This window comes from Lynx canadensis, chromosome C2, assembly GCF_007474595.2.
Source record: "Lynx canadensis isolate LIC74 chromosome C2, mLynCan4.pri.v2, whole genome shotgun sequence".
NCBI lineage: Eukaryota > Metazoa > Chordata > Mammalia > Carnivora > Felidae > Lynx > Lynx canadensis.
The window spans coordinates 89,394,439-89,414,020 of NC_044311.2; the positions used below are offsets into that span (position 1 = coordinate 89,394,439).

A 19,582-nucleotide genomic window follows, 5' to 3' on the forward strand; every position below is an offset into this window, starting at 1 on the left:
TCAGTCATTTCCAGCATTCTTCATTGCAGATTTAAGCTTTCTCTGATTCTAAGTGCACATCAGATCTAACCCCCCCCAAAAAAAGGCTCCCCAAGGAGGAAGGGGAATATCCTCAACAGGAGTCCCACAGGAGACAGACCCTAGTCTGCTATTTATTCTGTGATTTGAGCCATACATAAGCCACACATTGTATTTGGAAAGGCCCTGGGAAAAGTAACACATTGGACCATTATAGGCCATTAACACCATTAACACTGTGTGAATTTGTCAAAATTATCAAACCTCCAGAAACTGAACTCAGCCCAAGGGCCTGGGACAAGGAATGGACAGGACAAGGTAATAAGAAAGGTGAATGAAGGAGGAGTGGTTGTCAAAAGATGAAAGTGGGATCCAGAAAAGGAAGGTGGGAAAGGTCACACTCCAAGAGTTGTTTTTTTTTTTTTTTTTTCCCTAGAGCTAAGAAAAGGCAGACTTTGTCCAGAGATGGGAGGACAGAGAGGGTGGGGGGGTGGGGCAGCAGGGGGTGTCAGGGGAGACCTCCTGATGAGTATTTCTGGTTATCACTCAGGCTCCAGAACCTTATAACCTAGATGTCAAGTTATAAACTTAGGTCAGGCACCTCTTTAGAATCTATGCTTTGGGTCCTGGGCAGTGTGTGTGAGTATGTGTGAGTGCAAGAGATAGAGACTGATGTGGGAGGGGGGGGAATAAGAGATTGGGGGGGGGGGGGGGGGCTGAGCCCTGGGAAGCAGTAGCGTATAACAGAGGCTTCTTCCTCTGCTTTCTCCAGGCCCTGGCATGAGCTCCTGCCCTCCAGCTCTTTCCTCTTCAGACCAACCAGAAAATGAACATATGGGCCAATCAAGTCTTGACTTCTAAAGCCACAAGTCTCCCCCAACAAAGCACCCCACCCTCTTCCCTAGAGATGACCTCTAGGGCAAGGCAATGAGATTAGGAAACAGATGGGTGTGCAGAGAGCCTTCAGAGCTAACCTGATCCTTGACCCCACCAGTTCATGTCCTCTAATCCAACTTATGGAAGGACAGGGCAGATGTGCAGGGTCCCCATAACTTATTGGACTCCTTGGGACAAAGATTCCAGACAAAATGGTTCCAGACACGGGAGATGAGGAACTGGCGGAAGCCACAGGTAAACGGGAGATGGGGAATCCCTGGCTGCCAGAGAAATAGGGCCACAGGTGGTGGGAGACGAGGGTGGTCGGTGTCTGTTTTGGAGAACGGGCTGTGGAGCCCGGGAGCAAGAGCTATAGACCTGGGGGATGGGAGGTGGCAGGGGCAACAAACAGCTGTAAAGACAGATCTGGGGGCTCTTATACCACAGGCAAGCAAAAGAGTCAGTGGGTGTGTATGAGGAGGACGCTAACTCACACTTCCAGGAATGAGTGATTCCTAAGAAAAGCTCATCCGTTCCCAGAACTGGAGAAGAGGAGGACACGGAGGAGGTCCAAGGCGCCCACCGCCCTCCCAGCCCGGTCTGCCTCTTAAGTCCGAGATGCCGACTCCCCACACGCACCAGGCATGACCGTCCTTGGTCCGCCCGGCTCCTGACTGTCAGTCTGCAGCGTGCGCGACTCCCGGTCCCCTCTTGCCCCTCTCCACACGTCAGGACCCCGGGCCCCTGGCCCCAGATGGGGTGCCAGCCCAGGGCGGCCGGAGGCTGGCTGACAGGCGCTGGGGGAGGGGGGAGACGAGGGAGGGGCCGGGGACGCCGGTAGCTGAGCCGCGCGCTGCAAAGTGATCCAACATCGCCCCATCCCCGCTCTCCAGGAGAAGGCGGCCGAGGGGACCGCCTCCCGCCTCCCCAACACCGACTCTCGCAAGTGGGGTGAACGCCGAGGGGTGCCGGGCTCCCAGCCCCCACCCCTCCCCAAAACGCAAGCAGCATTGCCATAACAAGAATCTCGGCAACTCCAGTCCGACGACACCGAGGACTGCCCCCCGACACGCACACCCCAGCAACAGCCCTCCTTCCCCAAACTTGTCCGAGACGCCGCGTCCCGAGCAGCAGCCCTCCCCCGGGCCCCCCGCGCCCTGCCCAGCTTACCTGTCCGGAAAAAGGCATCTACGTCCGAGTCGGCTGCTCCTCCTTCCTCCGCTGCCCCCTCCGGGGGGTTCATGACTGGGGGAGGCGTCCGCGGGCAGCCGGGGCCGGCCGAGCCCGGGGCCGAGGGCTGCGGGGCGCCCGCTGGGCGGAGGGCGCGGGGCGCAGCGGCCGCGGCCGCAGACCAGGAGGACTCGCGGCTTCGAGGGCGGGCGGCTCGGGCGGCTGGGACGGCGGGGCTGGGGCAGAGGACGCCCAGCCTCCCTCAGGCGGAGGCGCGCGGCGGGCTGGGGGCGCCTGCCGCCGGCTCCCCCATGGTACCCCTTCCCCGCGGGCGCTGGCCGCCCTGCTGTCTGGCCGGAGCCGGACCGGGCCGGGGCCGGGGTCCGCGCTGCCTGGGCGTCCGCTCTTCCCCAGCAGCGGCAGCTGGCTCTTCTCCTCGCCCGTCCGCCTGTCTCTATTGTTCAGCCCTGCTCGGCTCTCCTCTTTATTTTTCCTCCTCCCTCCCACCCTCCCTGTCTCTCTACCTCCTCCCTCCCGCGCTCGCTCGCTCGCTCTCTGGCTCCCCCTCTGGCTCCCGCCGCCGCCGCCGCCGCCGCCTCTCCAGCTCCTCCCCCGGCTCCCGCTCCCTCAGTCCCGGCCAACAATGACCCGGACGGCGCGGAGCTGAACTGAAGCTCCGGCCCGGGCCGGCCGCTCACCGCGGGCCCCCGGCGGCGCGGACGCCTCCCTCCCCCGCGGCCGCGCGCCGGCCTCTCCCGGAGCCGAGCCCGAGCAGCGAGCTATTGTTCGTGGCGGCACTAGGCCGGCTTCCTGAGCCCCGCAGGAAAAGCCCCGGCGCAGGAGGCGGCTGAGGAGGGGGCGGGGCCGCCGGGCTAGTGCGGGGCCGCCGGGCTCGCCCAGGGGCCCTGCCGCCGCGGTCCCGCGCGCTCAGCTCTCGGCTTGCGCTGCGATGCTCCCGGCCCGGCGGCGGTCCTCCGCCCCACCCCGCGCCCAGGTATGCGAGGGGAACCCCACGCTGCCTGCCCGCCTCCTCTTCAGACCGGTACCCAAGCTGCACTGACCTGTCCTCAGAGACCGGACTTTTCCCTCTCCTTCCTGACAAAGCTCTCTCCTGTCTCCCTCCCCTCCTGAGCCTCTCGCATTTTCCTCTCCGTCTCGCCTTAGTTCCTCTCGTTTTTAGCCTTTCGTTTCCTTTTTCCCCTTTTCAGCGCCCCTTTAAACATCTCTGCCTGTCTCTGTGACTCTTTGTCCCACTCATTCCTCTTGCGATGTCTCCCTGCCCATCTCTCCCTCCCTCTGTCACTCTCTTCTGTCTCTCATTTGTCTCTGTCCTGCCTCTGTACTTGGCCCGTATCTCTGAGCTCCTCTTGGACAGCTGTCAAAACTCCCTAATCCCCGGGGGCCTTCTCTGTTTTGTTCCTCTCCCTCGTGTGAATGGAGAGATCCAGTTGGCCTGGAGAAAGGAGGTGTTACGGCAAGCTGAATTTCAATTAAAGTGGGGAGAGGGGCTGGGGAGGAATGGGGATGACGGCAAAAAAGAAAGCAGATGCTGTATGGGGTAATTAATGCAGTGATTGTATTGTGCCAATTGGTTTTTTAAGCAATAATTAAACAATAATTAGCCAGTATTCTGTTTATAGTTCTAGTGACTGCAGAGACTACAAAACAGAGGCTCTTTAGACCTAAGTACTTAATGTGGTGTGTTGGGAGGTGTTGCTGCTGCCTCATCCAGGCAGATGGAGGGGCTGTGGCCTGACCTAATGTGTTAAAACACACGGAATAGGAAAACCAGGTCCTCGTCTAAATTTGATGGCCCACTCCTGGATGTATTTATCTCTAACAACGTCTTTGGTTCCACCTCTCTCCGGTTCAAAGCACCTGGGACCTTTCCAGATCTATTAACTGGGTAACTCTAACAGCAAATAGAATGAATTAAATAAGATTTTAGTGAACCCTTTCTAGCTCCCAGTACTCATCACTTTCTTTACTGAATGTCACACATTTTTTTTTTCACCCACTAAAAATATAAGTACTGTTGTCTGTCTCCAGTCTTGGGTACATCTATCAGGCTCCATTTCTTAAAAATTATTAATAGTGACGCTGAGATCACAAGTTCACTGCCATGAGATCTAATTCATCTGATACCTTAAATTGCCTTAAAGCATCCAGATGCCCCCCTACCTACCACCTTTTCTGACAATGAAAGTACTTCTCATTTGTCTTTTCTAACTTTTGCCTCCGCTTAACCCCATGCCTAAACCCTTCCCTGTACTCCCCCACACACATGATGGCAGAGCTGTTAACAGCTACTTGTGCAGATAGAGAACCAGAAGTCTGGCAAGAGTATTAGCTGATCCCAAATTCAGAAGAAACATTACATGTTTAGAAGAAGTTTCATATCAAAGTCTCAATAAACGTGAACCAGAATGGGGGAAAACCTTATACAACACCAGTTTTTGAGAGGAAATTTGGCAATTTGTATTAAAATCTTAAATGTATGTAGCTATATCATTATCAGACAAAGAATATTTCAGAGCAAAGAATATTACCAGAGATCAAGAGGGACATTTCAATTCATCAGATACATGTAACAATTCAAAGAGTTTTTGCATTTAATAAGGGAGTTTCAAAATATATGAATCAAAACCGATAGGACTCTAAGGAGAAGCAGACAAATTGATAATTATGGTCAGACATTTTAATATCTGTCTCAATAATTGATAGAATAAGGAGACAGATCATCAGTAAGAATATGAACAGTGCAATTTAACCCAACTGATGTTTATAGAATACTCCACTCAACAACAGCAGGTACACATTTTTTTCAAGTGCACAGGTAACATGTAACAAGATAAATCATGTGCTAAGCCATAAAACAAGTCTCTAACAAATTTAAAAGGATTAACCCCATGCAGACTAGTAGGTAAATTATACCTCAGTTGTTTGGGGGTTTTTTTTGTTGTTTTTTTTTTTTAACGTTTATTTATTTTTGAGACAGAGAGAGACAGAGCATGAACGGGGGAGGGGCAGAGAGAGAGGGAAACACAGAATCGGAAGCAGGCTCCAGGCTCTGAGCAGTCAGCACAGAGCCCGACGCGGGGCTCGAACTCGCGGACCGCGAGATCGTGACCTGAGCCGAAGTCGGACGCTTAACCGACTGAGCCACCCAGGCGCCCCTGTTTGGGGTTTTTTTTAATCATATAAAGTATGTTTTCTGAGCACAATAGAGTTAAATTAGAAATCAATGATGTTGACTGATGAATGGACAAAGAAAATGTGGCATATATATACAGTGGAATACCAGTCAGCAAAAATGAAATCTTGCCATTTGCAAGAATGTGCATGGAACCAGAGTATGTTATGCTAAGTGAAATAAGTCAGTCAGAGAAAGATAAATATCATGTGATTTCACTCAAATGTGAAATTTGAGAAACATAACAGATAGAGGAAGGGAAGGAAAAGTAAGATAACAGAGGGAGGCAACCCATAAGAGACTCTTAAAGACAGAGAACAAACAGGGTTGCTTGAGGGGAGGTGAGTAGAGGGTTAGACTGAATGAATGAGTGATGGCATTATTAAGGAGGGCACTTGCTGGGATGAGCACTGGGTGTTGTATGTAAGTGGTAAATCATTGGGCTGTACTCCTGAAATCAATACTATATTGTGTACTAACTAACTTGAATTTAAATAAATAAATTTTTAAAATAAAAAGTCATATTTCAAAAGAAAAATAAAAACAAATCAATGACAAATATATGGGAAATCCCCCAAATATTTGGAAACTTAATAACATATTTCTGAATAATCCATGCTCAACTAAGAACTTGAAAGGAATATTAGAAAGAATTTTAAAGTGAATTAAAATGAATATGTCATATAAGAATCTGTGGGATACAGTTAAAGCAGTATTTAGAGGGGAATTTAGAGTACTAAAATACCTATTTTGAAATGAAATATCTCACACCAGGGATCTCCTGTTCTACCTTAAGAGTAAATGAAACCCAAAGCATAAGAACAGCATTTTATTATTTTTTTTTAATGTTTATTTTTGACAGAGAACATGAGTGGGGGAGGGGCAGAGAGAGGGACACACAGAATCCGAAGCAGGCTCCAGGCTCTGAGTTGTCAGCACAGAGCCCAACGCGGGGCGTGAACTCACAGACCGCGAGATCATGACCTGAGCCGAAATCAGATGCTCAACCAACTGAGCCACCCAGGCGCCCCAAGAACAGCATTTTAAAAAGGCAGAAATCAATGAAATAGATAACTGAAAAAAAGAGAAAAATCAATGAAACCAAAACTGCGTTCTTTGAAAAGATCAATAAAATTGATAAATCTCTAGCCAAACTGAAATAAGGAAACAAGAGAGAAGAATCAAATTACTATTAGCAGGAATGAGAGAGGTGACATCACTACAAATAATGGAGATGTAAAAACAACAAAAGGAAATATTATGAGCTATTTATGCCAATAAATTCAACAACTTACATAAAATGGACACATTTCTTGAAAGGCACAAACTACTAAAGCTTACTCAAGAAGAAACAGATAACTTAAATAGCCATATATCTATTAAAGAAATTAAACTTGTAGCTTAAAATTTTCCATAAAGAAAATTCAAGACCCATGTGGCTTTACTGGTGAATTCTATGAAACATTTAAAGGAAAAGTAATACCAATCCACACACACATTTCCAGAAAAGGGAAGAAGAGGAAATAACTCCCAGCTATTTGCATGAAGCCAACATTACTCTTTTTTTTTTTTAATTTTTTTAATGTCTATTCATTTTTGAGAGACAGAACATGAGTGGGGGAGGTGCAGAGAGAGAGAGAGACACAGAATCTGAAGCAGGCTCCAGGTTCTGAGCTAACAGCACAGAGCCCAATGCAGGGCTCAAACTCATGAACCACGAGATCCTGACCTGAGCCACTTAACACACTCAGCCACCCAGGCACCCCAATGCCAACATTACTCTTATGCTAAAACTAAACGAAGACCAATGAAGAGGAGAAAAGAAAAAACAAAAACAAAACTGTTGTCCACTCTCCTTTGTGAACATAGATGCAAAATTCTTAATGAAACTTTAGCAAATCAAATCCACTAATATATAAAAAGGGTAATACATTATAATAAAGTGCATTTTTGCAAGGATGAAAGGTTGGTCTGACATTTGAAAATTTACCAATGTAATTTACCATATGTCATGGGTTGAATTGTGTCCCCCCAAAAGATAAGTTAAAATCTTAATCCCCAGTACCTGTGAATATAACCTACTTTGGAAATAAGGTCTTTACAGATGTAATGACTTATGGATGGGGTCATTATGGTAGGTCCTAGTCCAATATGACTGGTGTTCTTATGATAGAAAAACGTGTTGTGAAGAAGAGGCATACAGGGAAAACACCATGTGACAATAGAGGCAGAGACTGGAATGGTGCAGCTACAAGCCAAGGAACGCCAAAAATTAATGGTCACCACCAGAAGCTAGGAAGAAGCAAGGAAGGATTCCACCCAGTTTCAGAGGGAGGACAGTCCTGCTGACACCTTGATTTTGGACCCCTAGCCTCCAGAGCTCTGACAAAATAAATTTTTGTTCTTCTAAGCCAACCAGTTGTGATACTTTGTTACAGCAGCCCTAGAAAATTCATATACTATATCAAAAAAGAAAAACCATACAATCATCTCAATAGATGTAGGAAAAGCATTTGACAAAATACAATATTCGTTTTTGATCAAGACTCTCAGCAAACTAGGAATAGAAGGAACTTCCTCAACTTAATAAAGAGCATCTATTAAAAAAAAAAAAAAAAAAAAGCCAGGGCACCTGGTTGGCTTAGTCAGTTGAGCATCTGACTTTGGCTCAGATTCTGATCTCATGGTTTGTGAATTCAAGCCCCACGTCAGGCTCATCTACTGTCAGTGCAGAGCCTCTGCCCTCTCTGTCCCTGCCCCTACCCCCCAAAAATAAATAAAAACATTTTTAAAAAACTTATGGCTAATACTAAAATTAATGGTAGAAGACTGCTTTTCCCCTAAGATCAGAACAAAGCAAGTATGTCCACTCTGACTCCTATTCAACATTGTATTGGATGTTCTAACAAGTATGATAAGGCAAGAAAAGGAAGTTAAAGGCATCCAAATTAGAGAGTAGGGGGTAGAACTTTATTCACAGACAAGATGATTGGTTATTTAGAAAATTCCATGAAATCTATCCAAATGCCTCTAGAACTAATAATGTGTTTAGCAAGATTTTAGGATGTAAGACTAACATAAAAATACATTGTATTTCTCTACACTAGCAATGAAGGTTTAGAAATTGAAATTTTAAAAATCACTATTTACATTTGCTTGGAAAAATATAAAGATGAAGGCTAACTCTGATTAAAGATATGCAAGACCCACACATTGCAAACTACAATACACTGCTGAAAGAAATTAAAGAAGACTTAAATAAATGAAAAGATACTGTGTCATGGGTCAGAAGACTCAAAATGCTTAAGACATCAATTTTCTCCAAATTGATCTGTGGATTCAATGCAATACCAACTAAGATCCCAGAGGATTGTTTTGTAGGGTTTTTTCATTTTTTGTTTTTATTTTTTCTGTAGATATTGACAAGCTGGTTCAATCCAAATAAACTAGAAAAGTCAAAAATCTGAGAAAGAATAAAGTAGGAGGACTTACCCTATCCAACTTCAAGACTCACTATAAGGTTAGAGTTATCAAGACAATGTGATTTTGGCATTAAGATAGAAAAATAGATGAATGGAATAGAATGGAGTCCAGAAACAAACCCACACATTTATGTTCAAGTGATTTTCAACAAAGATCAAAGGAAATTTGGTATAATAAGGATAGTCTTTACAATGGTGCCTGAAAAACTGAAAACCTGTATTAGTTTCTATGACTCAAATAGCAAATTACCACAAACTTAGTGGCTTAAAACAACACACATTTTATTATCTTATAGTTGTGGAAGTCAAAGGTCCATAACAGGTCTCACTGGGCTAAAATTGAGGTATTAAAAGGGATTCCTATTCTTTCTAGAGGTTCTAGGGGAGAACTGTTTCCTTGCTTTTCCCATCTTCTAGAAGGCTTTTTTTTTTTTTTTTTTTTTTTTTTTTGGCTTATGTCTCCCTTCTTCCATCTTCAAAACCAACAATATAGGCCAATTCCATTCTACACTGTCATTTCTCTGGTTCTCTTTCAGTCCCCCTCTCCCAGTCTTAAAGACCCTTGTGATTACATAGGGCCCGCCCAGATAAATCTAAGATAATCTCCCTATTTTAAGGTCATCTGATTACCAATCTTAATTGCATCTGAAACCTTAATTCCCATTTGCAATGTAACATAACATATCCACAGGTTCTGGGGGCCAGGACATAGACATCTTTGGGGAAAGGCATTATTCTGCCTACATAATATCCATATGCAAAAAGAAAATAAACTTAGATCAATATCTCACACAAATTAACTCAAAGTGGATCATAGACCTAAATGTAAAGTCTAACACTATAAAATTTCTTGAAAACATTGAAGAAAATCTTTGTGACCTTAGAGTAGGCAAAGATTTCTCAGATATGACACCTAAGGCATAATCTCTAAAAGAAAAAAATATAAACTTGTAATTATGAAATTTCAACAAAATTAAGAAGTCTACTCTTTAAAAGATATTAAGATAAGGAAAAGACAAGCCATCAGAGAAAATATTTGAAAATCACATATCTGATGAAGGACTCTCTCTGGAATACATAAAGAACCCTCAAATTTTTTAAATAAGAAAACAACCCAATTTTTAAAAATTGGGCAAAAGATTTGAATAGAAACCCATATTCACAGATACATAGATGGCAAATAAACACTTGAGAAAATATTCAACATCATTCGTCATTAGGGATATACAAATTTCCAAACCCCAGTGAGATACCACAATCTATTAAAATGTCTCAAATTGGGGCGCCTGGGTGGCGCAGTCGGTTAAGCGTCCGACTTCAGCCAGGTCACGATCTCGCGGTCCGTGAGTTCGAGCCCCGCGTCGGGCTCTGTGCTGACTGCTCAGAGCCTGGAGCCTGTTTCCGATTCTGTGTCTCCCTCTCTCTCTGCCCCTCCCCCGTTCATGCTCTGTCTCTCTCTGTCCCAAAAAATAAATAAACGTTGAAAAAAAAAAATTTAAAAAAAAATAAAATGTCTCAAATTAAAAAGACTTGCTCATCTCCAGGGTTGGTGAAAATGTGAAACAACTGGAGCTCTCCTGCACTTCTGGTGGAATGTAAAAGGGTGCAACCACTTCAGAAAACAGTTTGACAGTTTATTAAATAGTTAAACATGCACCTGCCGTATGAATCAATCATTCTTGGTATTTACCCAAGAGAAATAAAAGCATATATCATGCAAAGACTTGTACACAAATGCTCATAACTGCTTTATTTATAATAGCCAAAATCTGGAAGCAATCCAAAAATCCATTAACAAGTGATAGGATAAACGAATTACCATATATACACACGATGGACTACTACTCGGTAATAAAAAGAAATGAATTATTGCTATACCAATAATATGTGGATGAAATTCAAACTAATTATGCTGAGTGAAAGAAGTCAGACCAAAAAAAAAGCACATACTAAATTATTCCATTTATATAAAGTTCTAGGAAATGCGAAGTTATCTATGCTGGCAGAAAGCAGATCAGTGGTTGTCTAGAGATGACCAGCAGGGCAGAGACTGGGAGGGGAGGAGCAGGAAGTTGGGACAATGAAGAGGAACACTGAAACTTTTGGAGGTGAAGGGTATGTTCTTGATTGTGTCAATTGTTGTGTAGGTGTATGCTTATGTCAAAACTGATCAAATTGTGCAGTTTAAATACATTCAATTTATCAAATATCAATCATGCCTCAATAAAGCTATTTTTTAAAATAATTTTTGTTAAAAAGAATGTGATAGGGGCACCTGGGTGGCTCAGTTGGTTAAGCATCCAACTTCAAATCAGGTCATGGTCTCACGGTTCATGGGTTCAAGCCCCACATCAGGCTCCATGCTGGCAGTGTGGAGCCTGCTTGGGATTCTCTCTCTCTCCCTCTCTCTGCCCCTCCCCAGCTTGCTCTCTCTTTCTCCCTCTCAAAGTACATAAATAAACTTTTAAAATTAATTAATTAATTTAAAAATGTGGGGGGAAATGTGGTAAAGCTCCATGTACTTACAAGGAAATAGCAGTTATCATGTGAGGAATATATGGGATTTTCATGGTCTCAAAATTTTAACATTATATTTAAATATTTAAAACTTCATAACATGATTCTTTACAATGAGGAGAAAGAGGGAGAATCATCCCCTGGGGAGTCTTTCTTACATGGAGCACAAGAATGTCAGGGTGGAGGAAGGAGGAAAGATATTAAGGTACAAGTATTTTGGAAAAAAAAACTCTCAGTCTTGACAGACACTGCCTTTTCTCCACTCCTCTTTGAAGATTTAAGGAAGAATGGATCAGAATGGGACAGGATGGAAGAAATGCTTAGGAAGGTAGACATGCCCAGGAGAATGGAGGGGGCAATCCAGAGTCCATAGCAACAGTCTAAGAGCAGGTGGTAAACAATTCAAGGAGGGTATGGCTGTGAGACTGAAGCAGAAGGCTGTGGAAGTCAATAAGAAGGACAGAGCAATAGCATGTGTTGACAGGGTATATGTGGAGGGGAGAAGATGTGGGCAGGAAAGAGGGAATGGTGGTAAACAGTAGTTCAGGATACCTCTGGGCACTAGGCAACTGAAAAAATAGCAGCACCACTAACAGAAGAAAAAACGATCTAGGTGAGAAACCAAACTGGGGAAATACAGAAAAGTGATTAAATATTACTTACTTTTAGGGGTGCCTGGGTGGCTCAGCCAGTTAAGCATCCTACTCTTGATTTCAGCTCAGGTCATGATCTCATGGTTCCTGTGATTGAGACCCACATCAGGCCTGCTTGGGATTCTCTCCCCCTCTCTCTCTGTCCCTACCCCATTCTCTCTCCCTCCCTCTCTCTTTCAAAATAAATAAATAAACATTTTTAAAAGATGTTATTTAGTTTTACCCCTCAGTTCACTGATGAGAAAACTATAAACTGGAGAGTAAAGTGACCTGCCCCAAGTCACACAGCCAACCCCAGAACTCATGACTCCTAGGCCAGTTTTCCAGGCTGCTTCCCTATAACAACACATCTCCCACTTGAGGAGTCTGAAGGATGATAGGCATCCAGGTGGTAGTGTCCTTCCAGCAATTAGAACAGTCAGTGCAGAGCCTGGGACAGCTTGGGAGCTGGAAATATTGATTAAGGAGCCAGAAGTTGGCTGAAGCAGCAACAGCAAATGAGATAAAAGGTTTTCTATCCATTTCCATTAACTTTCCCTCTTTAGACATATTATCCACTTCTATGTCCTGCTTTCTACTCAAATCAAATCTGCCTTGGAACCAGCACCTCTTCCTGACTTTACTGACTTCATTATCCCAGTGTCAAAGACTAGAATCCTAGGAGACTTGCCTGGCTCCTCTGCCCTCTCTACTTCCTGCCTTCATGCTCTCATTAAGCCAAAGTTTTCCTTTGAAATGGCATCCATTGCCTCCTTTCCAACCAACACCATCCAAACCAGGCTTTGACTCCATAATCTTGAATTTCTACAATAGCTTGCCAACTGGCTTTCCCAGGCAAGGTGTGGAAATAAAGCCAATACATGAAAGAAACAGAGACAGACAAGTCACAGGAGCATGTTGGCCATGGAGATAGGAGACAAGCGGTGTCGGCAGGCAGACAGATCCAAAATGTCAGATGTCACAGAGAAGTGAGGGGCAGCAAGGACTGGGGCATGGAGACAGGATTTGGTTAGTGCAGGCTACAAGTGGCCTGGAGAGAGAAAGCAGAGGGCAGAACCTGGCTGCAGACAGGACAGGGGCCAATGTGTCCTGAGGGGAATGGAAGCAGCAGACCTGAATCATCTGTCCCTGAAGTTTGGGCAGCGAAGGCAGACAGACAGACAGACAGTTGTTCCACAGTACGATCAAGTTTCCAAATGTTTGTTTCTATCTGGTTTTCAAAATGGAGCTAGCTGTGCAGACTTGAGAGACAACTGAAAGAATAAGAGGGAGTTAGAAAATTCTGAAGCAGGAAAACTATCAGAGTCACTCAGAAACTGGAAGGGTGGGTGGCTCTCCCTGTTGCAGTGATCAGCCAGCATCCTGAGGGTTGGTCTGCATAGAGGAAGCTGGTAGAAGATATTTGGGCCTCAAATCGTGATTCCCAGCCCTCAGCCCATACAGCACAGGAAATTTCTAACACAAAGCTGCTTCCTTTGTCACACTATTTTCTGTTTAGAGTAAGCATAGGAAGTAATCTGTCCTGTTCTTTTAACAATTCCAAGGGAACGCCAAAACATCCCCTGGTCTTGGCCTTGTTCAATATACAGTTGTGACAGAACCAAAGTTCTTCCTGACCTCTACTCTTAATCTTTCCTGCTCCAACTGAAGCAAATTCCCTCTCATCCTGTCTTCGGGGGAAGCCCGTGATGGCCAAAAAGCCTGCCTGGATGAGGAAATCTGCAGCAGGTAAAGTAACATGGATTTCCTCCAGATCCTAAGGAAGTTGTCATTGACTGTACACCCATGTTACCTGCCAGCCTTGCCTATCCTAAAAAGATAGGGGCACTCAAAAAGATTAAAGAACATTCAAATACATGCCAATTTCCACTGACATTGTAAGAGAAAGACCTCTTTAGTCATCTCAAAGGTTCAGGTCCAAGGAAGCCAGAAGGAATTCTGCAGCTAATAAACTAAAGCATATCTTAAGCTAGCCAAGAAGAGTTACATATGCTTAAGAAGTCACCAGACATATAATCCAATCAGCCCCAGGAGCCTCTCTGTGTCACCAAGTGGACTCAAGGAAGAGTAAAGTTTCCTCTCTGATGCCATCTCAAGAGGCTAAGGAGGATCTGCCAAGCATCCCTTGGGGATATGTCTTGTAGCAAGTGACAAGAAGGAAATCAAGATGTGGAAAAGAAAGCAAGAAACATGTTGGGATGAAGAAGGAATAAAAACAAAAATGGAAGAAAGATGGTGATAAGAAGACAACAAAAAAGGAGAGAGAAAGAGATGGAGAGAGATGGAGAGCAAGGGAGAGAATCTCTGCTGTTCACTTAAAACAGGGGTCTGATAAATAAAGTTTTATTCCAACACAGCCATGCCCATTCATATAATTAGTGTCTATGGCTGCTTTTGTGTTATAGCAGCAGAGCTGAGGAGATGTGACAGACACCAAATGGTCTGCAAAGTTGGAAATATTTACTATCTGGCCTTTTACAATAAAAGTTTTGCTGACTCCTGACTTAGAGTAATAAAGAATGTCATAATTTCCTCTAATACTAGTAAACTCTTTGTGGTTCTTCAACTGTTCTTAATGCTTAAAGTTATCTTCAGAAACTATTATCCTGGAAGAAAAAAAGGGCTGGAGCCAAGCAATGGGAAAATTATTCAGAATTGTAGCTTAGAGAGTGACCAAAGCAAATTACATTAAGGTACAAAAGAAATTGCAAAGCTGAAGAACAAATCTGACTCTCAAAAGACAGTTATGGATGGGAAATGTGTGTGTGTGTGTATGTGTGTGTGCATAAGTGTGTGTATGACAGAGCAAGAGAGAGATACAATTTTAGTACTGCTAAATACTGATTAGAAATCTATATACAGAAATATATGTGTGTATATTTCTAAGTATAATGTTTCTGTATATACATTTTTTTCCAATTAGTATTTAGCAGTACACAACTCACAACTGTTTCATGGTGTAAAAGTTGGTATAGTATGGTGCCCAAGGGAATTAAAGGAGTTTATCAATAGAATACAGGAATAATAATAATATAAAATTAAAATATGGATAACAGGTGAATTTAGGGAAAGAAAATGGTTTAAATGTTTCCCTTATCATCTTTTTATATGACATGAGGGGACAAGTGTGAAAGTGGTGTTTTTTATATCTCTACCCAAGATGCTTGATAACATGAGGCTGAGGAAGACGAAGGCAGCGAGTAAAGGATGAAAGCCACCTCACAGAATGTGAAACAGGATCATCTAGGCTGTGCTGGACCTTCTGCAGAGAAATTAAAGAGCCAAATAAAAACCCCATGTCTCCTCCATTTGGTGTATATTTTTCCAATCTTATCTTCTTCAAATTACTCCTTTCCATACCCTCCAAAGTCATCCCATTCTATCTTGTCCTGCCTACACATACACTCACACTCCATCTCTTGTACAAGATTCTACTTTTCTTTCTCTACCCAGCAATCCCTGCCCTGTCCCCATCCCTAGCTTTCTACTCAAAGGCACAGACACTGCTGGTTATCTACCCCCAAAGTCATGCCTCCTTACTAAGAGAATTGCCATATTATTCAGAAGAGCAATGTGCCCAGCGAAAATGCTCCCTGCCCCAACTCCTTTATACCTGGGGCGCCATGTAACCCATTTCTTGTTATGAGACATGACTCTGAGAGTCAGGTTGGGAGTTGGGGAAAATGTTTTCCCTCTTCATAAGGACCCTGCCTTTCCCTCACACATGCCTCTCCTTTCTCTCTTCTCCTTTTGTTCCTTCATTCTTTTCTTCTTTCTCCTGCCTGGTCCACAAACAGGAGGCTGGAAGTAGAGTAACCATCTTGGGAGCAGAAGACAACAAAGCCACAAGCTAAGGATGATGGAGCAGAAGGAGGAAAGGAGCCTAGAACGCTGATGCCACCTTGGAGCTCCTGCAAAGACTTGGACTTCTTGGTATGCGAGAGTATTATGCCTCCATTTAGTTAAAGCCCTACAGGTTCAGGTGATGAGTAGCCTAATGCAACTGTTTGTCACACCCATACTACTCCTTCCACCTGGAAAGTTGCTTTCTCCTCACCGCATAGCCAGTATTTGATGTCCTGTTGCTTTCTTCAAAGCCCACCCTAAATCCCACCTCCTTTTGGAAGGCATTCTATGACATCTCAAAATTGATCTCCCATTCTCTCACAGTCACATAGGGCACAACTGAAATCATTAAAATAGCATGCATGTGTCAAGCCTGCTTCATGTCATAAATACATATATATGTTTATTCACACACACCCCTGCTAGGTTGAGAGCTGCTAAGGGCAAAGATCCTATGTCACTAATTCTGAATGCCCTGCAGCACCCAGCACATTGCCCAGAGCAGTCACTCAATAAAGGGTTGTTTACTTTGATTGGAGAAATGCTCCTTCCTTCCCAAGTGTATATTATGGATCAGTTTAAAACACCTGGTTTCCATGTAGATGGGGCGAGAAAGTTGCCAAATGGGAAAAGACTTTAGAAATCTTAGTCATATTTTCACCATGTTTTGACAGTTTTGAAACTGTGCAGCCTATTGCTGACTGATGGCCCAGATGTATTAAAAAAAAAAGGTAAAAGGAGGGACAGAAATGAGATGATATTTAAAACAAGATTGGACCTATATACAATCAAAATAGTATGCTGGTTTCACCAAACTCAACTTCAAACCAGCATCTGCTGAAGGTAGACTCCTATCCAATGTATTGCATTATAATTCCAGCTACACTTCTACTGCTTATTTATTTAATTTCTTTTGTTTAACTAAATTTTTTTAAACATCTACTATGTGCCAAGCCTGGAATAACCAGTCATCCTAGTTTGCCTGTGAAATAGGGGTTTCCTGAGATGCAGGATTTTTTAGTGCTAAAACCAGAGTCCCAGGCAAACCAAGATGGTCAGTTTCCCCCAAAGATCTGTGTTTGATATTGGATATAAAGCAGTGAGGAAGACAGATATAGTCCCTGCTCATAAGGATCTCTACAATCTAGTGGGCTTTTCTTTGGTAAGGGCCTGGGGGGGGGGGGTCCCCAGTAATTACAGATAGGTTTTCATCCTTTATACTTTCAAGTCATTCATGTTAGATTCTATTACACAGTAATCAAGTCCATCCAACACTTTCAGGTGCTAACACACAAATCTCCCAGCACAGCTGGCTGTCCATGTGGAAGGAAGACGAAGAACTTTGGAATAGGAGAGTAAGCAGAAGTTCAGTTCATGAATGTGGCCATTGTTCTGACGGCTGTGAATTCCAACCAACTTTAATCACAGCCTGAGCCAGTTGTCTGTTGTTCTTGGATCAGCAGGCATACTTTATCTTCGGGTTCTCAGCCCTCTTTGTGACACTAATTTTGACCTGTTGGGTGGAACAGTGCTCTCTTTGGAAAGGGCCAGGAGATCTGAACCTTTCCTAAGAGAATATGGAAGTAATCTGACTGTTGTGTCTGATGATGTGGCCATCACAGCTAGCTGGGCATGACTTTTTTTCCATCATTGTTCCATATGCATTCCTCCTATAGCTGGATACTGGGTTAAAGAGAAAAAGTCTTCCATTCTTGAGTCAAGGGCATATGGATGACTTAGTTTACCTCATAAAAAAGTAAACCCTTCTTCCAGATTGGGGGTATGAGTTTCACAACCTGATGGTCCTATCCCCCATAGTTACCACCCACTCAATAAGGCTGAAAGTCCTGGTTCCTCCATTCCAAGAATCAATGGACTACTTCTATCTCTGCAGGGGATTTTTTCCCTTCAATCCCCAGACTTCATTTCTGCTTGGCTTTAATAACAACCATAAATTTGTTTCCTACAATTGCTAGATATTTTACATGCTAGATATTTTTATATATATTATCCTATTTAAACTGCACAACAACGCAAAGTAGATATTGTTATTCCCACTTCGAGATGAGGCACAGAAAATTTAGGGAACTTTCCCTGGGTCACATATTATACAGTAGAATTTGAGTCCTACTCTATCAGACTCTTCTGAAAGTTGGTTTGCTGACCTGAAAAGGAACAGAATCTGTATACTTGAAGATAAGTGTGAGAAGAACTTCAGGAAGAGAAGCAATTTTGTATCTGTTGACTTCTAAATCTTGCTTGGGGAGGGGGTGGGTAGGACAGGGGATGCGGCAAATCAGGGGAAGGCTAGACAAAAGCCTTGGTCTACTGCTCTGCATGAGCTCAAACATAAACTTAGTTTATAACTATATATGAGTTGGTGCTTCGAAGCAGTGAGGAATTAATTTAAAAACTGCCTAAGAAGGTTTTTTAAGGGCATTTTTTCAACAAACAAAGCTAAAATGCTTAATTTCATTTCCATGGAACTTTTTATGCCAAAGATGCTTTAAGTGGCCTAGAATTATCCTTTGGAAAGATACACATCAGAGAAGTTAGGGAGTCTGATTTTTGTTATACCTCCTAGTCAGCTTTATCATTGAGGCACAGCCCTGAGGGTCTCAGAGCCTGACTACATCACTACCCATACTATCCATGGACACAGTGGGGGGATGGTGCAGGGATCCCAGAATGAACATTTACAAATGAGGAAAGTTATGCCTAGAGCCATGTATCCCCAGTGTCTTGCAAAACACCTGATTAATAGCAGGTGCTCCATAATTTTATTGAATAAATGAATCAGTGAGCAAATAAATAAGTTAAGTAATTTTTCAGAAGGTCACACAGCAGGGACAAAACTCCAATGTCCTAAATCTTAACTCCATCCTTGATTTATTTACATCATCCTTTGGGTGAGCCTGGCCAACTTTAAAGTGGATATTTGGAGTCAAAATGAATAGGGCACTGTGCCTGACTTAAGCAATATCAAAGATGTAATTAGAGATGTGGAAAAGATGAAGTTGGTGAAGATCTCCTGTAATCTAAATGCCAGGACCGTTCAGTGTGGTTGGTTTGATTTCTAATGAGCATCTGCTCCCCCTCACCAATCCCTTTACACTTTCATACAATGCGCAGTTCATATTACAAAGTCAACAGTTCTTTATCATCTGTGTGGTCATTCACCTTGTTCTTGTCTCTCCCTGGTAATTGTTTAATCTGGCTTCCCCACCACATTTCTTGGCTGCCTGCTCCCTTCTGCCCTTGTCAGTCAGGTTGTACTCAGGGAAAGTAAAGGCATAGAAAGCATTTCAAAGTCAATTAAAACTGATTAGGTGTTTATCTACTGCTTTGGATTATCTCCATGCTCTGTGTAGACAGATAGCATAGGCTGGGTAAACAACCAGCCACAGATTAGGGAATCTTCTAAGATTTATATTCAGCTTTCCCCTATCTATCATAAGAGAGGGGTGAGGAGTATGGATGCCCATAGGATACATTTTTAAAAACCAAGGTATAGGGGAGTCCAGGTGGCTCAGTCAGTTAAGTATCTGACTTTGGCTCAAGTCATGATCTCGCGGTTCATGAGTTGGAACCCCGCATTGGGCTCTGTGCTGACAGCTCAGAGCCTGGAGCCTACTTCGGATTCTGTGTCTCCCTCTCTCTGCCCCTCCTCCACTTGTACTCTGTCTCTTTCTCAGTCTCTCTCTCCCTCTCAAAAATAAACATTAATTTTTTTTTAAAAAATCAAGGTATAACTTATACGTGTTCTAACTGTACACTTTAATGAGTTTTAAGGTGTGCAAACATTGCCATAATCAAGACAAAGAACA

General features: G+C 43.5%; 1 protein-coding gene across 5 annotated transcripts in view; it reads right to left on the minus strand.

The window, feature by feature from the left end:
* The window catches only part of LOC115523297 (kalirin), a 482,303-nt gene extending 480,144 nt beyond the window's left edge, over window positions 1–2,159 (minus strand). For all 5 annotated transcript variants that reach the window (XM_030329206.1, XM_030329205.1, XM_030329203.1 and 2 more), the window contains exon 1: window positions 2,065–2,159. In XM_030329206.1, coding sequence (XP_030185066.1) covers window positions 2,065–2,137 — 73 coding nt within the window. In that variant the 5' untranslated portion in view covers window positions 2,138–2,159. The remainder of the gene's footprint in view (window positions 1–2,064) is intronic.
* Window positions 2,160–19,582: the final 17,423 nt, after the last annotated feature.